The sequence below is a fragment of the Neovison vison genome, chromosome 8 (assembly GCF_020171115.1).
Source record: "Neovison vison isolate M4711 chromosome 8, ASM_NN_V1, whole genome shotgun sequence".
Taxonomy (NCBI): domain Eukaryota; kingdom Metazoa; phylum Chordata; class Mammalia; order Carnivora; family Mustelidae; genus Neogale; species Neogale vison.
In genome coordinates, this window is record NC_058098.1 from 106,495,213 (window position 1) to 106,496,936 (window position 1,724).

A 1,724-nucleotide genomic window follows, 5' to 3' on the forward strand; every position below is an offset into this window, starting at 1 on the left:
AGGATTTTCCTGTCACCTAGAAAGGTAACTTTTGTCTTGATCTTTATTTTTGGCTGTTTACATTCAAGCCACCTTTGAAGTTCCAAGAACCTCCTTTCACTCAGGAAGATATAATTGAGGGAAATCAAAGACACTTGGCCTTGGATCTTATAATTACTAAAAACTGGTAAATGTTTCTTTTATTGATCAGAATTAAAATTTCTACTGATATTTCTCACCCAGACTCTCCCTGAGGGCAGCTTGTATAAATTGCTCTCTTGGACATGTTTCTGGAGAGGACAGTGTAAGTAGTAGAGAAGTAGAAAAAGATAAAATGAGAAAATACCAATATTACCCATATTAGCAAATATGATCCTGTGGAAGATACAGCCCACATTGTTCATTCCAATAGTCATTCAGTTTCTGCCACAGATCCATGTCGCCTGTCTGGTTTCTAGAGTGACTACGCTTATGGGAGAAACACAAGCACAGCCTGAGGAAAAGGTGGAGGAGGCCTCATTAGCTCTTCCTTTCACCTCATGGGACAGGACCCCCTGCTGCTTCTGCCATGCCAGGCTGGGAGGCTGTCAGGGCCTCCACATGTGGAGCCTGACACCCAGCTGTGAGCCGCTCCCCCGTGGCCTCCAGCTCCTTCCTCTCACACAAACTCAGAGAATGTCCTGTCAGTTCCCCAGAGAAGCTCCTCCCTGGGGCAGCTGGGACCCCAGGCAGGAGGTTTGTGTTCCGGCCTGAACCACTGTGGGAGGAGACTATAGATTTTGCCCGCAGTAATAAACTCCCATATCGTCAGCCTCCACCCTGCTGATCCTCAGGGTGAAATCTGTCCCTGACCCGCTGCCACTGAACCTGTCTGGGACCCCAGTGTAACGGTTGGAAACCAAGTAGATGAGGAGCTGTGGGGACTGGCCTGGCTTCTGCAGGTACCAATGTAAATAGGTATTTCCATCACTCTGTAGGAGGCTCTGACTAGCCCTGCAAGAGATGGAGGCCGACTCTCCGGAGGTGACAGACAGTGACAGCGGGGTCTGTGTCATCATGATTTCCCCACTGGATCCTAAAGCAAGGGGAGAGAAATGCAAGATTATATACAAACTTTATGAGCCCTTTCAGAATTTTTCTCTTGTTATTTCTTTCAGGCTAAATCATTTTTAAAATGTTGATTTCTACCCTAAAATATCCAATTTCAAAAAAGAATCCACAGTTTGCAACAAATTAAGGGGCCTCAAGAAGTCACCTACACCTTCCCTCTCCTTCTGTATCACAGTCTTCATCAGAGCAAAGAAACTTCCTGGTTCCTTCTCGAATTTTCCTCAGGCTCATGGATCTAAACATGCCTTATCCTAGAAAGCAAGCTGTGTACCTCTGACATGTGGACATCATAATCAGTTGTGTCCCCAGCACTCACAGTCCCCACTCCCTATTCCTTTCTCAACCCCCCTCTGTTCTTACCAGTGATCCAGAGAATCAGCAGCCCCAGGAGCTGAGCAGGGGAAGTCATTTTGGGAGGTTGAACTGATGAGCCCTGATAAGCAAAATGAGAACTGACCTTTTATCTCAGACTTGCAAGGGAAGGGCCTCCCTAGAGAACAACATGCAAATCCCCTGTGTGGAGAGAACCAGTGCAAAGGGCTTGGGGAGGCTCTCCTGGAGCAAAGTAAGAGCAAATGTCTCTACATTTGAAGGAAAACCAACAGAGATAAAATCTATGCTGCCTAAAGGGTAGA

General features: G+C 46.6%; 1 gene segment (V, D, J or C); it reads right to left on the minus strand.

The window, feature by feature from the left end:
• Window positions 1–749: 749 nt before the first annotated feature.
• Window positions 750–1,511, minus strand: LOC122915510. The segment is given in 2 exon segments: window positions 750–1,054; window positions 1,450–1,511. Coding segments are annotated over 2 exon segments (354 nt in total).
• Between the last annotated feature and the right edge of the window lie 213 nt (window positions 1,512–1,724).